The following is a 16721-nucleotide window of genomic DNA, read 5'->3' as shown; positions in this document are numbered from 1 at the left end:
AGTGTACTGAACTGTTCCCCATCTCCGACTTCTTCCATTAGACACCAAGCTCTCGGAATTCTATGGCTGGTACATAGCAGGTACTTAAGCAATGATAAACACAGGGAAATCAATTTTTAAAGAGACCTGGACTCTTGTCTCAATGTGACACTAAGCAGCAGTTTTATCAATCCTAAGCAAATGATTTTATTTATTTTTGCTTTTTTAGGGCCATACCCGTGGCATATGGAGGTTCTCAGGCTAGGGGTTGAATCGGAGTTTTAGCTGCCAGCCTACACCACAGCCACAGCAATGCCAGATCCGAGACGCATCTGTGACCTACACCATAACTCAGGGCAAGGCCGGATCTTTAACCGGCTGAGCAAGGCCAAGGATCAAACCCGAATCTTCTGGATGCTAGTCAGATTTGTTTCAGCTGAGCCACAACGGGAACTCCTAAGCAAGTAATTGTAAACTTAGCTGTTTCACCAGTGGTTCTCAACTAGGGGCAACTGGCAATATCTGGAACCATTTTTGGTTGTCCAAACTGGGAAATGCTACTGGCATCTAGTGAGCAGAGGCCAGAGATGCTGCTACATGTTACAACACACAGGACAGTTCTCCACAACAAAAAGCTACCTGGCCCCAAAAACCAAGGTTGAGACACCTGGATCTAGCCAACATCCACCTAACAGGGTTGGGTGGCAGTAAGACCTGTGAGACATAATAAACCCACAAACGGATATTGGCAAGTCTCCTGCCTGTATCCACATGATGTGTACTGTAGAGGAGCATGAGCCATCAGGTGTGTGCAATTCACTGAATGTGTGGATTTCAGCAACGGTGCCAGAACCCAGCAGCAATAGGCAGGAATCCAGAAAACTAGCTTCTAATAGGATCCATCCTGCCTATCAATATTTGGCATCATGAACAAAAATGCTTAACAAACATCAAAGAAACCCCCGCCCCCACCCCCACACACGCAAACCCCCATTGCCTGTGTATAACCATTAACTCTAAGATAGGATTCAGGAGTTCCCATCGGGGCACAGCAGAAACAAATCTGACCAGGAACCATGAGGCTGTGGGTTCGATCCCTCGCTTCACTCAGTGGGCTAAGGATCTGGCATTGCCGTGCGCTGTGGTATGGGTTGCAGAACAGCTCGGATCTGGCGTGGCTGTGGTGCGGGCCGGCAGCTACAGCTCTGATTCGACCCCTAGCCTGGGAACCTCCATGTGCCACGGGTACGGCCCTCAAAACACAAAAAAAAAGAAAAAGGAGTTCCTGTCATGGCTCAGCAGAAACAAATCTGACTAGCATCCAGGAGGACGCAGGTTCCATCCCTGGCCTTTCTCAGTGGATCAAGGATCTGGCATTCCTGTGAGCTGTGGTATAGGTCGCAGACACAGCTCAGATCTGGTGTTGCTGTGGCTGTGGTGTAGGCTGGCAGCTACAGCTCCCACTCTACCCCTAGCCTGGGAACGTCCATATGCGACCCTAAAAAAAACAATAAATCAATAAATAGTAAAATAAGACTGGGAAGGGTTGTTTATAAAATGCAAAAGAAAAAACAAGCCATAGCTTTAGACAATAAACAGTAAGCTTACAAATTATTCATCTATTTTAAGGTGAAAAGTTAATGGAAATATATTATATTCAATTTTAAGGTAAAAATACCTGAAAACCAATTATCTACAATCTATGATTAAGGGCTAATCTCTTCAGTGTATCAAGAACACTCACAAATCATTAAGAAAAAGATAATCTAATTGAAATTGGAGACAGAGTTGTTCACATTTCATAGAAAATACAAATCACTAAATGTGTAAGAGATGCAAAATAAAATCATTAAATGTGGGATATACATACAATGGAATAGTATGCAGCCTTGAAAAAGGAAATCCTATCTGTCCCTGGTTAGAGGCAGTTAAGACTCCACTAGCATTGTTACTTGAACAAAGGAAGGTGCACTGAAACAGGAGGCCATGAAAAACACACACAAAAAAGTTTAGGGATTCTTCCTCCCCCCCTCCCCATGCTTGTGGCACTCAAAATTCCCGGACCAGGGATCAAATCTGAGCCACAGTTGCAACCTACACCACAGCTGTGGTAATGCTGGATCCTTCCTTAACCCACTGTGCTGAGCAGAGGATTGAACCTGCGCTGCCACAGAGACAATGCCAGATCATAGTGAGAACTCCGGGTTTTAGTGTTTTTAAAGACTCCCAGATAATTTTATTAATGTTGTAAAATCACTGATTTAGGAGTTCCCATCGTGGCTAAGTGGTTAACAAACCCAACTAACATCCATGAGGACATGGGTTTGATCGCTGGCCTCGCTCAGTGGGTTAAGGATCCAGTGTTACCATGAGCTGTGGTATAGGTCGCAGATGCAGCTCGGATCCCATGTTGCTATGGCTGTGGCACAGGCTGGTGGCTGCAGCTCTGATTTGATCCCTAGCCTGGGAACCTTCATATGCCACAGGTGCAGCCCTAAAAAGACAGAAAGGCCAAAAATAAATAAGTCACTGATTTAGACTAGGGGTTAGCAAACTGCAAATATTATATTCTTTGTGACCGCATAATGTCTGCTACATGTCCCTTTTTTTTGGCAAGCACTTTAAAAAAAGTAAAAGCCATTCTTAGCTCCTGAGCAACAAAAAAACAAGCCATGGCCCATATAGATCATTTTGCCAACCCCCAATTTAGACTATGCACAGGCTGGACTAGTACCTGGAAAAGGCGCCATGAGACAAGGTATGGGCAAGAAGGTTCCACGGTGAACTCACAGGTCTGGACTCCAGCCCTCTAACTGGCATCCAAGTTGTTCTAGTTTGAGTAGGAGGTGGGAGGGCTTCAGACTCACATTAATAAAACTCTCAAGACACATTATAAATGAGCCAGTTTATTATTTCTTAGTAAGATGTAAAACTTTTACCATGCAGACAGAATACCTGTGTCAGCATGAAGAGCATTTTCTTCTTTGAGGCAGTTACACAGAAAACCAGGTTATCAGGTTCCCTGATAACCCAAACAAGGGGAGACTAATCCTAAGCTACGGCTCATCCATAAACCCAGAGCACACTTTCCCAACAGGGCGACAGCCCAGCCCTGGAGTTAAGTCGCTGACTCTTGCCTCCCCATGTTGCTCTGGCTGCGCACTGCCGTCATCTTCTACAGCTTTATGACCGGCCCGCTCAGCCTAAGGGTCCCAGCTCTGCTCACTGGTTTTTATTGTTACCTCCGTTACTGAGGGTTAAGGTTCTGAAGGGGGCACATTAGTTGCTCCCATGTACCAACTACAAGACACAACAAATCTTGTTAGGATGCTCTCCCAACCCCACTCTAACTCAAGTTTTACCAGTTAATATGTGTCATAAAAGTTCTTTCCACCTTCATTAGCATACAAGGAGGTTACCTATAAATTCACCTAACACAACCTAATTCCTACTAAGGATTGAGGTTTTTAATGATAGGTTCTCTTATTCGCTTTCTTGATCAGTGATTCCCAACCATGTAGGAATTTATGAAACTAATTTTGTGTCGCCACCACTACCAAGACAGAAACACCCAGTGACTATGTGCTTTTGGATTAAATCAACATATTCTGTTCCCTAAAATGTAAAAATATGAGAAGATGTCATCCTTAATTTAGTACTCAGCACTATTAAGGGTCAAGCTAATCAAAAATTGTCTTTGAACAATAAAAAACTTTATGCTTTCAAATTAAAAAACACGTATTGCAAACATCATATAATAATAAAATTACAGGAAACAAAATATTCAGACTGAATCCATGGCATTCATACCACACCAGAATTTTGCCTTTAACAAAACAGTAAATCCCCAAAAATAGGTTAAGTCCATGCTGGCTGAAAACTTCGGTCCTACACTCCATGAATGAGGTACATAATTCATGCTTCACAGATATGTACATTAGCCATTCCTTCTTTTTTTCCACCATGCCTGTGGCATATGGAAGTTCCCAGGGCAGGAATCAAACCCAGCCACAGCCGCGCCACAAGCAGTGACAACGCTGGATCCTTAACCTGCGGATCCATCAGAGAATTCCTACAGTAACCATTCTCAATTGTCCCTCTGAAGGGTAGAAGAGATGAAATGTGAACATGAGCATCCACATAGGCAGAATTCTCCAATTATTAAAATTCACACATATGACCTTCACTATGCCTTGGACGATAGCTAAGATTTTATCTGTGGGAACCCACCTCTGAAAATCACAACAAAAATCAACAGAAAATGGTTTAATATAAAATATACAAATTTTTCAGTATGAGGACTTCCACGGAACAGGGAGAAGGGAACAACTAAAATTTTTTCTTAAAAAAGGACATTCCCCTTCCCTTGTCCTTGCTACCCAACGCGCAAAGCCAAATCTGTACAAAATCACAAACACAGGAGAGGACCTTAGAGGATGTCACCACGCAAAGTCTTCAGACCTATTCTAAACAACTGCTGTCCTCACCAAGCCCCTCCCGTGAGAGAGCTGAGCGTTCCCAGGTCCACTGGAGCAAGTGCGGGGTCTCAGGACATCACCTCTGCTGCACCAGGGATGGCCCCAGGTCACTCACTGTCGAACTTAATGGAATTGACTTGCACAGAGATGGAGCCTCCCCGGTAGCTGCCTCGCTTCTTCTTGGTTTTCTCATGCCGGAAGGATTTGCCTTTGGTGAACTTCAGAACCTGGTTGGCTCGCTCCCCCCAGTCTCCAGCTGCACCTCGCTGGTTAAGTGGAGAGAGGTGGTTAGCCCGCAGAAGGACGACACCGGCGCCCTGAACTTTCTTCTCCCTGCTCCAGGCACCCTGAACCCAGAGAATGTCCCACCAACCGGAACCAAAAGCTGTCCTCTCTCCTACCCCACCCACCTCTCCACTCACCTTGGCATCAAAGGAATTATCTGCCACCCGAGCATCCACCTCGATCTCCTCCTCCCTGATCCTTCGGAATGGAGAGGATCCCCTGCGCTCTCCCTGGAGAACAATGAAGTAGGAAATCAAGGTGGCGTGGTCATGGAACAGAAAAGCCCCCCTGAGCTACACACACAAGCATGTGTGCCAGGCCAGGCAAAGAAGAGTCAGAGTTAGAGTTCCCGTCGTGGCGCAGTGGTTAACGAATCCAACTAGGAACCATGAGGTTGCGGGTTCGGTCCCTGCCCTTGCTCAGTGGGTTAACGATCCCGCGTTGCCGTGAGCTGTGGTGTAGGTTGCAGACGCGGCTTGGATCCCGCATTGCTGTGGCTCTGGCGTAGGCCGGTGGCTACAGCTCCGATTCAAGCCCTAGCCTGGGAACTTCCATATGCCGCGGGAGCGGCCCAAAGAAATAGCAAAAATACAAAAGAAAAAAAGAACAGTCAGAGTTGATCCAAGATTTTTCTTCCTATTCTAAAAGCTGGCTCCTGAGAGGAAAATAAGACTGCTTACTTTCTTCCTTTTAGGAAATGTGTTGGGGGTCTGGGGCTTTATCTTCTTGGCTGGAGGTGTCTCTGTCTCCTTAGCAGCCTCATTTTGCTTCCGCTTCTTTCCTGAACCTGTACAACAGAAAATAAGCCTCAGGAGACTGGTTTCCTGGAAGCCACTTATGGGTCTCAGCTCCCTATCCCAGTCCACCCCACCCCAGGACTACAGCCCATCCTGATTTGGGGAGCAGGTTCTCTGGATACAGACCTGGCTTAGAAACTCCCACTGCTGCCTTTTTCTTGTCCTCTTCCTCCTCGTTGCTATCCCTATCTGCTTTTCCATTCTGGGCAGTCAATGCAGTGGTGCCATTGGCCTTGGGGGCCTGTGGTTTCGGAGTGCCCTTGCCCTTGGGCTTGTCCTCTTCCTCCTCCTCACTGGAGTCATCAGAGGAAGAACTGCTGCTGCTCTCAGCCTTGGCTTTCTTTGAGGACGCTGGCTTAGAAGGGGCTACAGCTCCCGCATCCTTCTGTGGCATTTTTTTAGCTGGGGTTTTAGACGTCTTCTCTTCCTCGCTGCTAGAGCTGTCTGAATCAGAACTGCTATCCCCACCACCCTGAGAGGCCTGCTTGGCAGGCAAAGATGGAGCTGCTTTGGCCGTCACCTTGGACTTAGGGGTTGCTACAGTCTTCTTCATCTTCTCGTCCTCACTGGAACTGCTCTCCTCCTCACTGGAGCTGCTATCAGCCTTTCTGGTCAGAGGCTTCTGGCCACTGCCTACAGACTGCTTGGAACTTGTAGCTGGCTTAGCTATAGACTGCTTGGGAGTGGCAGGTGGCTTACTTGAATTCTTGGTGGCACTGGCTGGCTTGGCAGGAGCTTCATCCTCAGAACTGTCAGAGTCTAGACAGCAAGAATAGAATGAGTGCCTCCCCAAACTAGACTCTGGGGAGTCCCTGGAGCTCCCACTGCCCCAAAGGCCTCCATATGCCTTACCTGAGCTGTCTGAAGAGCTCTCTGCTGCCTTCTTTGCTGGAGCTGCTTTAGTAGCTGCTTTCGGTACAACTGCCTTAGCTGGGGGTTTCTTTTCTTCCTCAGAACTTGAATCTGGAGTGAACAATGGCTCAGGCTGGGTCCAGAGTCCCGCCCCAACCAGGGGCAATACAAACAAGATGCGAAGACCCACACAGAGCCTCAGCCCTGTCTTGCTTCAGGGAAAAGCAGAAGGGACAGAAGCATTTCCTCACACACTCCCCATTCCCACTTAGCACAGGTGACCACTCACCAGACTCGTCGCTGCTGTCCTCACTGCTCTCCACAGGCTCCTGCTTCCCTGCAGCTTTCTTGGGAGCCTGGGTTCCCAGGGGCTTCTTGGGTGACGGAACTGAAGGTGGGGGAACTGAACTATAAGTACCTATTTAGAAGGGAGAGTGTGGTGGTTTTAAAATAAGTACAGTGGAGTTCCCACTGTGATGCAATGGATTAAGAATCTGACTTCAGGAGTGCCCGTCGTGGCTCAGTGGTTAACGAATCCGACTGGGAACCAGGAGGTTGAGGGTTTGATCCCAGCCCCACTCAGTGGGTTAAGGATCCAGCATTGTCATGAGCTGTGGTGTGGGTTGCAGATGCAGCTCAGATCCTGCATTGCTGTGGCTGTGGCATAGGCCGGCGGCTACAACTCCGATTAGACCCCTAGCCTGGGAACTTCCATATGCTGGGGGAGCGGCTCAAGAAATGGCAAAAATGGAGTTCCCGTCGTGGCGCAGTGGTTAACGAATCCGACTAGGAACCATGAGGTTGCGGGTTCGGTCCCTGGCCTTGCTCAGTGGGTTAACGATCCGGCGTTGCCGTGAGCTGTGGTGTAGGTTGCAGACGCGCCTCAGATCCTGCGTTGCTGTGGCTTTGGCGTAGGCCTGTGGCTACAGCTCCAATTGGACCCCTAGCACGGGAACCTCCATATGCCGCGGGAGCGGCCCAAGAAAAAAAAAAAAAGGCAAAAAAAACAATTAAAAAAAAAAAAGAATCCGACTTCAGCAGCTCAGGTTGCTACAGAGGCACAGGTTCAATCTGGCGCAATTAAAGGAGGCAGTATTGCCACAGCTGTGGGGTAGGTCGAAGCTGTAGCTCAAGTTCAACCCCTGGCCTGGGAACCTCCATAGTCCACAGGTGCAGCCATTAGAAAAAGAAATAGGAGTTCCCATTGTGGCTTAGTGGGGAATAAACCTGACAAGTATCCATGGCGACACGGGTTTGATCCCTAACCTCACTCAATGGGTTAAAGGATCCAGCATTACTATGAGCTGTGGTGTAGGTCGCAGACTTGGCTTGGATCTGGCTTTGCTGCATTTGTGGCATAGGCCAGCAGCTACAGATCTGATTTCGACCCCTAGCCTAGGAACTTTCACATCTCATGGGTGCAGCCCTATAAAAAAAGACCAAAAAAAAAAGTACAGAATTCTTTTGATACCTCTTCCTTCTAGAAATGGAGCTTAATTCCCCTTCAGCTGAGCAGAGGCTAGGATGGGTTGACTCATTTCTGACAAAAAGAACATGGTGGGGAGTTCCCTTCATGGCTCAGTGGTTAACGAACCCAATGAGTATCCATGAAGATGAGGGTTCTACCCCTGGCCTTACCCAGTGGGTTAAGGATCTGGCACTGCTGTGAGATGTGGCATAGGCTGGCAACTACAGCTCCGATTGACCCCTAGCCTGGGAACCTCCATATGCCACAGGTGTGGCCCTAAAAAGACAAAAGACAAAAATAACTAATAAAATTTTTTTAAAAACCCAGAAAAACAGAAATGATGACATGTCACTCTTTCGAGTCCAGGTTATAAAAAAGACAGTGTGTGGCTTTCTCCTTTCTCTGGGAGAAGCTAGCTGCCATGCCAGGTGGCTCTAGGAAGAGGTCCACATGGTGACTGCAGAGGTTCTCCTGCAATCGGGCCCTGTTCACAGTCACATAGCTTGACTCCCCATGTCCAGCCACCTGGCGCTTTTTGGCTGTGCTTATGGCATGCAGAATCTGCCAGGATCGAACCTGAGTCAAAGTTGTAACCAGAGCCACAGCAGTGACACAGCTGGATCCTTAACCCGCTGCACCACCAGGGAACTCCTCACCTGGTTTTTTCTTCATTGGTTTTTTCTTCTGTTCTTCCTCTTCCTCCTCACTGGAGGAGTCCTCACTGCTGGAACTCTTCTGGGCAGGAGCAGCAGCTGCTTTCACTGGGGCCTTGACCACAACTTGCTTTTTAGGTACCGTCTGCATTACGTGGAGAAAATCAATTACCACAGGAAAATGCTGACCCAACCAATCCTGCCATGAAACAGAGACCCCTCACCTCTGTCCCCAATGCCCTCTTCCCTGGTTGAAGTTAAGGCCCATACCTTCTTGGAGAAGGCTGCTGCCTTCTCCTCCGCTGAGTCATCATCACTGCTGCTGCTGCTACTGCTGCTGCTGCTAGCTGCTTTGCCATTGGCTACTTTAGGTGCTGCCCGAGCTGGTGTACCTACGATATAAGATAATGTAAGGAGCATCAAGGCACCAAAAGGCCATAAAACTCTCCTTCCTATTAGCTCAGTACTTTGGAGTCTCCTGCCTTTGGAGCAGGCATGACGGAGAATGCTGTGGTTTACTGTAGCAAAGGATTAATTTCCTGCCCAACTTCAGGAATAAAACGGTCTTCAAAACCTTCATAGAGGAAAATTACTGAAGGAAATAAAAATTCTCCTTCACTCTATGGAATGAAGATACAAGAAGAAAAATGGTAATGAAAAGCACCAAAAATAGAGATATAAATAGTTACAAGAAAATTAGATTTGTGGAAATGCCTATGAAACACAACTGAAAAATGCTGGGTGTTCCCGAGTGGTGCAGCGGAAACGAATCTGACTAGGAACCATGAGGTTGCGGGTCCGATCCCTGGACTCGCTCAGTGGGTTAAGGATCCGGTGTTGCTAGGGCTCTGGCGTCGGCCGTCAGCTACAGTTCCGATTAGACCCCTAACCTGGGAACCTCCATATGTCACGGATTTGGCCCTAAAAAAAAAAGCTAAACTGAAACCATTTTTAAAAAACATGTTTAGAGTTCCTATTGTGGCGCAGCAGAAACCAATCCAACTAGTATCCACGAGGGTGCGGATTTGATCCCTGGCCTCGCTAAGTGGGTCAGGGATCCGGTGTTGCTGTGAAATGTGGTGCAGCTTACAGACTCAGCTCCGATCTGGCGATGCTGTGGCTTTGGTGTAGGCTGGCAGCTGTAGCTCCGACTTGACCCCTAGCCTGGAGACTTCATTATGCTGCAGGTGCAGCCCTAAAACAAAACAAAAAACAAACAAAAACCACAAACCAAAAAAACCCATGTTTTCCCTCACTACAAACTATTTCTACAGTTACTAGCCCCTAGTAATAAAATTTTTTACTTATTAGTATAAAAAGTAGTTTTTACTTCATTTTTAAAAAAATGACACTAGTCAATACTTCTAGTTCAACAAACAGTGACATTTCACACCAGTCCCCAGAGTCCCCTGGTCCCCAGCAGCCCAGCCTCGTGGGAATAGAAATGATACCTGTTTTGGCTGGCACTTTAGCCTGAGCTTTAGCTGCCACGGCTGCTGTCTTTGGCTTCTGGTTCTTTGGTGCCTCATCCTCTGAGCTTGAGTCAGAATCAGAATCAGAGCTCTCAGCCTTCTTAGGAGGAGCTTTGACTGCCTTGCCTTGGGGCTTAACTACCTTCTGTGAGAAAACATAGAGAATCAGCAAGAATTCCTGGGCACCCAACAGACATTCTAAGGTAGAAAGCTTCCTTGCAGCTGTTTTTTAGGGGCTAATGGAACAGTAAGAGCAAGGGAAAGCTAAGCAGAACACCCTAAGAAAAGGGCAACAAACTTAACAAGAAAGAAAAAGCTGCAATTCCCCGTCGTGGCACAGTGGTTAACGAATCCGACTAGGAACCATGAGGTTGCGGGTTCGATCCCTGGCCTCGCTAAGCAGGTTAAGGATCCGGCATTGCCATGAGCTGTGGTTTAGGTCACAGACGCCGCTCGGATCTGGTGTAGCTATGCCTCCGGTATAGGCCAGCAGCAACAACTCTGATTAGACCCCTAGCCTGGGAACCTCCATATGCTGTGGGTGCAGCCCTAGGGAAAAAAAAAAAGAAGAAAGAAAAAGTCTAGTAGTCCTCACATGGCTCAGTGAGTTAAAGATCCAGCACTTTCAATGTTGTGGGCCAAGTTTGATCCACTGGCCCAGGAATTTCCACATGCAAACGGCACGGCCAAAAAAAAAAAAAAAAAAAGAGAGAAACAGATGGCGTTCCCGTCATGGCTCAGTGGTTAACAAATCCACCTAGGAACCATGAGGCTGCAGGTTCAATCCCTGGCCCCGATCAGTGGGTTAAGGATCCGGCGTTGCTGTAAAGTGTGGTGCAGGTCGCAGACATGGCTGGGATGCTGCTGCACTGCTGTGGCTCTGGTGTAGGCCAGCAGCTATAGCTCTGATTAGACCCCTAGCCTGGGAACCTCCATATGCTGTGGGTGTGGCCCTAGAGAAGACGGGGTGGGGGTGGGGGACAGAAAAGTTTAGCCACTTGATTTACTGGCCTGGTCCCTGCCATTCCCTGCCTAGAGTTCCCTGCACCTGTCCATAAAACATATTCTCTTACTCCTAGTCCTTGACAGGGTCCCAGAGAAACCCAGTACCGCCAGGGGAGCAGAATGGGTTGAATCTCTTCAGGGTCCAACTTCAACCTCCCATGTCTTCACCAGACATCATGCTTCTGCAACCTCTCTGACAAACCCCGTATAATCATCTGTTGTATACCCACAACCATCAAGCTAAAAGCCAAGATTTTGGGTTTTTTTCCTTTTCAATCCCTTAATCAAGCCCTTTCCTTCCCAAAGCTGCAAACCTGAACAGGCTTTTTCTTTTTGTCCTCCTCCTCATCACTGGATTCTTCACTGCTGCTGCTGCTGCTGCTCTCTGATGCCTTGGCTGTAGGCTTTCCAGGCTGCTGAGGAAGACCGGCCCGTTTGGCAGGTGCAGCTGAATAAAGTACAGGTCCCAGTAAGAATCAGCCATGTGGTAAAGGCAGGCTATAAATCCTTTTCCTAGAATCACAACTCCCTGCCAGTCCTTACCAGCTTTCTTAGCTGGAGGTCCTTGGGCTTTTTCCTCCTCGCTGCTGTCTTCACTGCTGTCACTGGATGAAGTCTTCTTCTTAGCCTTCTTTGTCACTGGTCCATTTGCCTGTAACTTCCGCTTTGGCGCCTTGGTGGACCTGCTGAAGTAGATGAGGCTAACTTCTGGACGATCAGGACCTTCCCAAACCAAAGAACACAAACCAGCCCGTTTGAGGGGAGAAAACAGCCACACTGGCACAGAGAAGACTTACTTGAGCCAGAAACTATAGATGTCCAAGAGGGAAGAGGCGTTGGCGTCCTGCTGGGTCTATAAGAGAAAAGGTAGAGAACAGAGTATGAAATTTTTATCTTGGCTATTCTATGGGAGTTCAGATTTTGTGTTACTCTCTCATTAAAAGTGACTGGTTGGAGTTCCCATGGTGGCTCAGTGGTAATAAACCCAACCAGTTATCCATGAGGACTCGGGTTCAATCCTTGACCTGGTTTGGTGGGCTAAGGATCCAGCATTGCCATGAGCTCAGGACCTTGTGTTGCTGTGGCTGTCATGGGCCTGCGGCTGCAACTCCAATTCAACCCCTAGCCTGGGAACTTCCAGGTGCCAAGGGTGCGGCCCGAAAAAGACAAAAAAGTGACTTGTTTTAGGAGTTCCCACTGTGGTGCAATAGCTTCAGCAGCATCTTGGATCCAGATTTGACCTCCGGCGCTTGTGGCAACGGTCGCAACTGGGGCTCAGATCTGATCCCTGGCCCGTGTGCCAAGGGGTGGCCAAAAATGACCTGTTTTATACCTGCTATATTTGCTAAAGACCTTACATCTCTGTAAGACCTCTCCTACTTGTACATATTAGGAGAAAAATATTCTATTCAGTTACTTCCCAATTTTTGATATCAAAAACTTGGACTGGGAGTTTACTTGTGGCACGGTAGGTTAAGAATCCAGTGTTGTCTCTGCAGTGGCTCGGGTCCCTGCTGTGGCGTGGATTCAATTCCCGGGCCCAGGAATTTTCACATACTGCAGGCACAGCCACAGCCACAAAAACAAAGAAACAAAACAACCCTTGGGCTATTCCTGTAGTTTCTGGCATCATCTATTCCGCTGCCTGACAATTCTATTTATCAAAGGCTTTAAAAACATGCATTCTATTTACTCTAGCAGTGTTATTACCCAAGAATTAATCCTGACCACAAGACAAACATCTACACAAAAGGACATTTGCTACAACGTGGCTTAATCCCAAATCATTGGAAACCAACCTCCAAGAGAAGATTGGTAAAAAGCTATGTTACATATTCAGTACAGAATTACATTCAGCTATCAATTATACTGATATTTATTAAAAGTTGGTGTCCTCCAAAAGGGCAAGTCATTACCGTACATACAAGACCATAGGCTCAGAGTTGGATGAGTAAATGTGAAACTCACCTCTGTCAGTTATTACTGTGTGACCCTGAGCAAATCTTTTAATCTTTCTGAGACTGTTTTCTTCCCTATAAGATAGGTAATACTACACATCTTATTAAGTTGTTGAAAAGTTAAGAGATAATACTTAAAAAGGGCCTAGCTTGGAATTCCCACTGTGGCACCATTGTGCAGCCTCTTAGGAGTGCTGGGACACAGGTTCGATCTCAGCCTGCCACAGCGGGTCAAGGATCCAATGTTACCCCAGCTGTGGCTGGGATCTGATCCCTGGCCCCGGGAACTCCATATGCCTGAGGGGCAGCCAAAAAAGAAAAAAAGAGAGCTTAGCATCTGACCCTACCCTCCACAGATCAACTTTTGCCACATAAAAAAGATTTTTGAGGGAGTTCCTGTCCTGGCACAGCAGAAAGATATCCCACTAGTATCCGTGAGGATGCAGGTTTGATCCCTGGCCTCGCTCAGTGGGTGGGGGATCCGGCCTTGCTGTGGTGTAGGTCAAAGACCCAGTTCGGATCCTGAGTTGCTGTGCCTGTGGCGCAGGCTGGCAGCTGGAGCTGATTCAATCCCTAGCCTGGGAACCTCCATATGCCATGGGCGTGGCCCTAAAAAGCAAAAAAAGTAAAAAAAATAAAATAAAAAAAGATTTTTGATTCTGAAAGGCCCAATTTCATCCAGCCTACTGCGGAAGGGCTCAATCTACCACAAAGAACAAGTCCATCCTCCTAGTCAAAGACTAAGACCACCAAGATTACCATTCCACTCTACCTTCTCTCAAGGTGTTTTTGCATGTAGTCATGCCAGCTTTCCTTGAGATGTAGATTACAAACCTTTCACATTCCTGGTCATCACCCTTTACCTGTACTTGGAACATCCTAAGTTACCGTAACTAAGATAACAGCATTCATTCACTGATGCTTCCTGAGCACAAAGCACTGGTATTGCCACTTCGTATATATCTTGCTACTGAAAATCACAAAACTCCTACAAAGCAACGAAAACTTTTTTTTTGGTTGCGGCCACTGCATGTAGAAGTTCCCTGGCCAGGGATCAAACCCTCACCACAGCAGGAACCCAAGTAGCTGCAGAGACAGTGTCGGATCCTTAACATGCTGCACCAAGAGAACTCCAAAAATCCTATTAAGTGCATGATGACATCGCCATAGAAGTCAGATTCAGAGAGGCTAGGCAAGCTGCCCGAGATCATACATTTTTTTAAGAAGCAGAGACTGTTCCCAAACTTAGACTTGTCTGATGCCAGAAGTTAAGAGTCAAACTCACAGCTATGCCTCGAAGAGCTATGATGCTCAAGCCTACCTCAGTATAACTAGAAGCAGAACCCTGCCTGCCTCTACTCTCGTTCCCTTTCTTATTAAGGAAAATCCCAGCCTTCATTATTTCTAAAGCAATTTCATTTGTGTTTCAAATTTGAGAGTTAAGGTCCAAGTCACGCTTGGCATCATCTAAGATAAAGCACAAAGAAGGAACCAGGAGCCTCCAATGCCTCTGGTGGGACACAGCGCTCCCTTCTCGCAACACTGTCAGCCACGTGACCTAGGCCACGCGGGTCCCACGCTGCTGCCGCCGCCGCCGCCTCACCTCTCACCTAAAAAAGCAACAAGGCTTGTCGCTGAGTAGTAAGACTTCGTGGAAGAGATGCCGGCACTCCAGGGTTTCTCTGGACACTGCCGAGAGCTCGGCACAAAGGCCCAAAACACTGGGCTGGAGGACCCCACAGACCTCCTTACCTGCAAACCTAAGCATGTCAGGGCCCAGAGCCCTGTGGTCATCCCCCCTTATGTCCCAAGCCCGGAACTCACAACGCCTGTTGCCTTGGCGAATTTATTGGCCACGTCCGAGAGCTGGTTATCACGCAGAAAGCCGAGCACGAGAGGATACAGGTCGCTAGGAACCACGCGGCGCAAGCCGGCGTCCGCCATCCTCCGGAGAATACGCGTCACTACCGTCGCGGACGCACACGACTCAGGAACCCGGAACAGGAGGGGCTGAGACGGGCCAGTGTGATGCCTCCGCGCTGCGCGGGACACAGCGGAAGGGGCGGGGACACGCCGCAGGGCCTTCCCGCTCCCGCCTTGGAGGCTGGGTAAAGGCGAAATCTATGAACTCTTTCCGGTCCCGCGAGTGTCGCCATCTTGGTTAGGGCGGAGCCCGCCCTTCGGCTACTTTGTGGAGGCGGAGCCCTGACGTCAAGGGGTCACGCCCTAGAGATGTGGCGGGAAAACTCCGGAGTTCTCGCGCCCAGCCTCTCTGAGCCTTTCAGCCGCAGCCACATTTCCTGGGGTGGTGGTTACCTCCGCCCCTGACTTGTGGATGCCAGGGTAAGGAGTGGGCTGGGGAGACCGAGCTGACTTTGAACTCCCTTTAGCTTGGTCACATGACCTCCCATACTGCTTCTATCGGTGCTGCCAGTGGATTCCCACCCTTCATCTTCACTGTCTCCGACACCCTGGGAGGCCCTTTCTCAAGGTATCATACCAACCTCTGCACTCCCATCTCCATTACAGGATTCTTCAGATTATCCGTTGTAGTGGTGAGGTGCTGATCTTCAAAACTGCCCCTTCCAAAATTACGACTTGCCCTTGAGACAGCCTTTCTTCTTTTACTTATACAGCCTTAAGTCAGTTCCATGAAGGGAAAAGCGGTTTTGCACCAAATCTGAGTGACAGCAGCAATCTCTTCAAATCTAGAACCCTGAAAATGACCCTTCCACTTTCACACCTGGTACTCTCCCTGGGGGAAAACTAGAAAACCCTTCAACTGGAGTTCCCTCAAGGCTCAGCAGGTTAAGGATTCCTTGTCACTGGTGTGGCTCTGTGACTGCTGTGGCAAGAGTTGAAGCCCTAGCCTGATAAGTCCTGCATGCCTTGGGCACAGGCAAAACCAGAAACAAAACAAGGAGTTCCTGCTGTGGCACAGGGGGTTTAAGGATCTGAGTTAGGATCTGGTGTTGCCACAGCTGTAGCATAGGTTACAGCTGCAGCTTGGATTCAATCTCTGGCCAGAGAACTTCCATATTCCATGGGTGTGGCCATTAAAATAAAAACAAAAAAACCGCAATCCCTGTCATGAGTACTCAAATATCAATCAGTGCCCAGGCCTGCCAAATAAATTCTAAGTTCTATCATGTTTCAGTTCACATTAGACAGCAATCCTTTCAGTCCTATCCACTACCTCTCCATTACTTCCCATTCACGCCCCTCAGGAAAGTAAGGCTCCACTTTCTAAAGGGACACACCCTTCCTTTGCCTTCATCAAAACAGGCACTCCCCTGTCCTTGGTATAATTCCTCTTCCCCAAAGATCTATCTTCCCGCATGCATTCTTTAAACACCTGAGCACTTGCTCAACACCAAGCATTGTGCGTGGCTCAAGCTAATAAGGTCTGTGTACACACAAGCCTCGGTTTAGAAAACCTTTATTTGGAATATGTGTGGGGGTACTTTGATATTAAAATTACTTCCTGGACCAGTAGCACCAGCATACTCTTGATGGAAATGCAGAGATCAGACCCCCTACCCCATAAGTCAGAATCCGCATTTTTTTTGTTGTTTTTTTGGGGGCCACACCTGCAGCCCCTGGAAGTTCCTGGGTCAGGGATTGAACCCATGCAACAGCAGCAACCTGAGCCACTGCAGTGACAATGCCAGATCCTTAACCCACTGAACCACCAGGAAACTCCCAGAACCTGCCTTTTAAAAAGCTCTCCAGATGATTCAAATGCCCTTTTAGTTTGAGAAGCACTGCACTAGA

At 48.0% G+C, this 16721-nt stretch overlaps 1 protein-coding gene across 3 annotated transcripts; it reads right to left on the bottom strand.

The window, feature by feature from the left end:
• Positions 1–2869: 2869 nt before the first annotated feature.
• NOLC1 (nucleolar and coiled-body phosphoprotein 1) lies at positions 2870–14946 on the bottom strand. 3 transcript variants are annotated; one of them, XM_047761060.1, is made up of 13 exons: positions 14772–14946; positions 11787–11842; positions 11533–11672; positions 11304–11437; positions 9964–10129; positions 8783–8904; positions 8516–8657; positions 6681–6809; positions 6392–6502; positions 5666–6298; positions 5423–5529; positions 4880–4972; positions 2870–4723 (listed from the first exon to the last, which is right to left on the bottom strand). In XM_047761060.1, exons 1-13 carry the CDS (start codon positions 14889–14891, stop codon positions 4565–4567), a joined length of 2112 nt encoding a protein of 703 aa, XP_047617016.1. In that variant the 5' UTR covers positions 14892–14946; the 3' UTR covers positions 2870–4564. The 3 variants fall into 3 exon arrangements, with proteins under 3 accessions (XP_047617016.1, XP_047617015.1, XP_047617017.1); XM_047761059.1 differs by having other exon boundaries at positions 11533–11675; positions 14772–14942; XM_047761061.1 differs by having other exon boundaries at positions 9964–10126; positions 11533–11675; positions 14772–14942.
• Between the last annotated feature and the right edge of the window lie 1775 nt (positions 14947–16721).

This window comes from Phacochoerus africanus, chromosome 15, assembly GCF_016906955.1.
Source record: "Phacochoerus africanus isolate WHEZ1 chromosome 15, ROS_Pafr_v1, whole genome shotgun sequence".
Classification (NCBI taxonomy): Eukaryota; Metazoa; Chordata; class Mammalia; order Artiodactyla; family Suidae; genus Phacochoerus; species Phacochoerus africanus.
The sequence above is the reverse complement of the archived record's forward strand: the minus strand, read 5'-3'. Positions and strand labels throughout refer to the sequence as shown.

Excerpts from the sequence above, each read along its gene's own strand:
- NOLC1 (XM_047761059.1), bottom strand. The coding sequence starts at position 14,891 with ATGGCGGACGCCGGCTTGCGCCGCGTGGTTCCTAGCGACCTGTATCCT. Across the intron at positions 11,843-14,771 it reads TCGCCAAGGCAACAGGCGTT|ACCCAGCAGGACGCCAACGC; the intron begins GTGAGTTCCGGG and ends TTTCTCTTATAG. Across the intron at positions 10,130-11,303 it reads AAAAGAAAAAGCCTGTTCAG|AAGGTAGTTAAGCCCCAAGG; the intron begins GTTTGCAGCTTT and ends GTTTTCTCACAG.